The sequence below is a fragment of the Hyposmocoma kahamanoa genome, unplaced genomic scaffold (genome assembly GCF_003589595.1).
Source record: "Hyposmocoma kahamanoa isolate Upper Pololo Valley unplaced genomic scaffold, ASM358959v1 97299, whole genome shotgun sequence".
NCBI lineage: Eukaryota > Metazoa > Arthropoda > Insecta > Lepidoptera > Cosmopterigidae > Hyposmocoma > Hyposmocoma kahamanoa.
The window spans coordinates 21,939-22,721 of record NW_020655348.1 but is presented as its reverse complement, the minus strand read 5'-3'; the positions used below and the strand labels follow the sequence as shown (position 1 = coordinate 22,721).

Sequence of the window (783 nt, the reverse complement as noted above, 5' to 3'; positions counted from 1 at the left end):
AGCAGACAGGGAATTTTCTATAGTTCGATTGAGACCTTGATGTTGATTGAGCACGCTGTTGGTTACGAGATCTAGAGCGAGAACGCCGGTTCATCTGCATGGTGAGTGATTTTATCTGTTTTTTCAACGCTGCGACTTCCTTCGCCATGCTACCCATAGTGGATTCGGGCCGGGTGGAGCTTGTGGCTGCCACGCTTGGTGTTGGTGGAGCTAAGTCCATGATCCTATCAGCTAAATCTGCTAACACGCCCAGATCCGCCTTTGGCTGCGCCGCTAGCACCGTCTGAATGCTTGTAGGTAGCCGACTGGTCCAAATTGTTTGCAAGAAATCATCTGGCACCTTTGGGCCGGCTAAGCTCTGCAGATAACGCAAGAATTGCGAAGGCTTGCGATCACCGAGTTCTTCGTGCATAAGCAATTGTTTGATTTTCTTCTCTTTCGATGCAGTAAGACGCTTTACCAGCTCTGACTTAAGCTTTTCATATTTTCCAGTTACAGGTGGGTTAATTATTATATCCTTTACTTCCATAGAAAATTGATGATCTAACTGTCCGATCACGTAATTGAATTTCGTTGCGTCGCTCGTAATTCCCGATATTGTAAATTGTCCCTCAACTTGTGCAAACCATATCTCAGGCTCCTCTGGCCAAAAGGGTGGTACTCTTATACTAACTTTAAAAATCTCGGATGACGTATCGTCTTGTCGTACGGGAATGCGCCCGTCTCCGTCGCCTTCGGCCATTTTCTCGAAGCTTCCTTAAATATGTGTTCAGAGAGGGTCAC

At 46.5% G+C, this 783-nt stretch overlaps 1 protein-coding gene across 1 annotated transcript; it reads right to left on the bottom strand.

Moving 5' to 3' along the window:
- Positions 1 to 35: 35 nt before the first annotated feature.
- On the bottom strand, positions 36 to 742 carry LOC113238663 (the record flags this gene model as incomplete). Its single annotated transcript, XM_026475499.1, has 1 exon — positions 36 to 742. A coding segment is annotated over exon 1 (707 nt), but the record flags the coding sequence as incomplete, so codon positions are not given.
- Between the last annotated feature and the right edge of the window lie 41 nt (positions 743 to 783).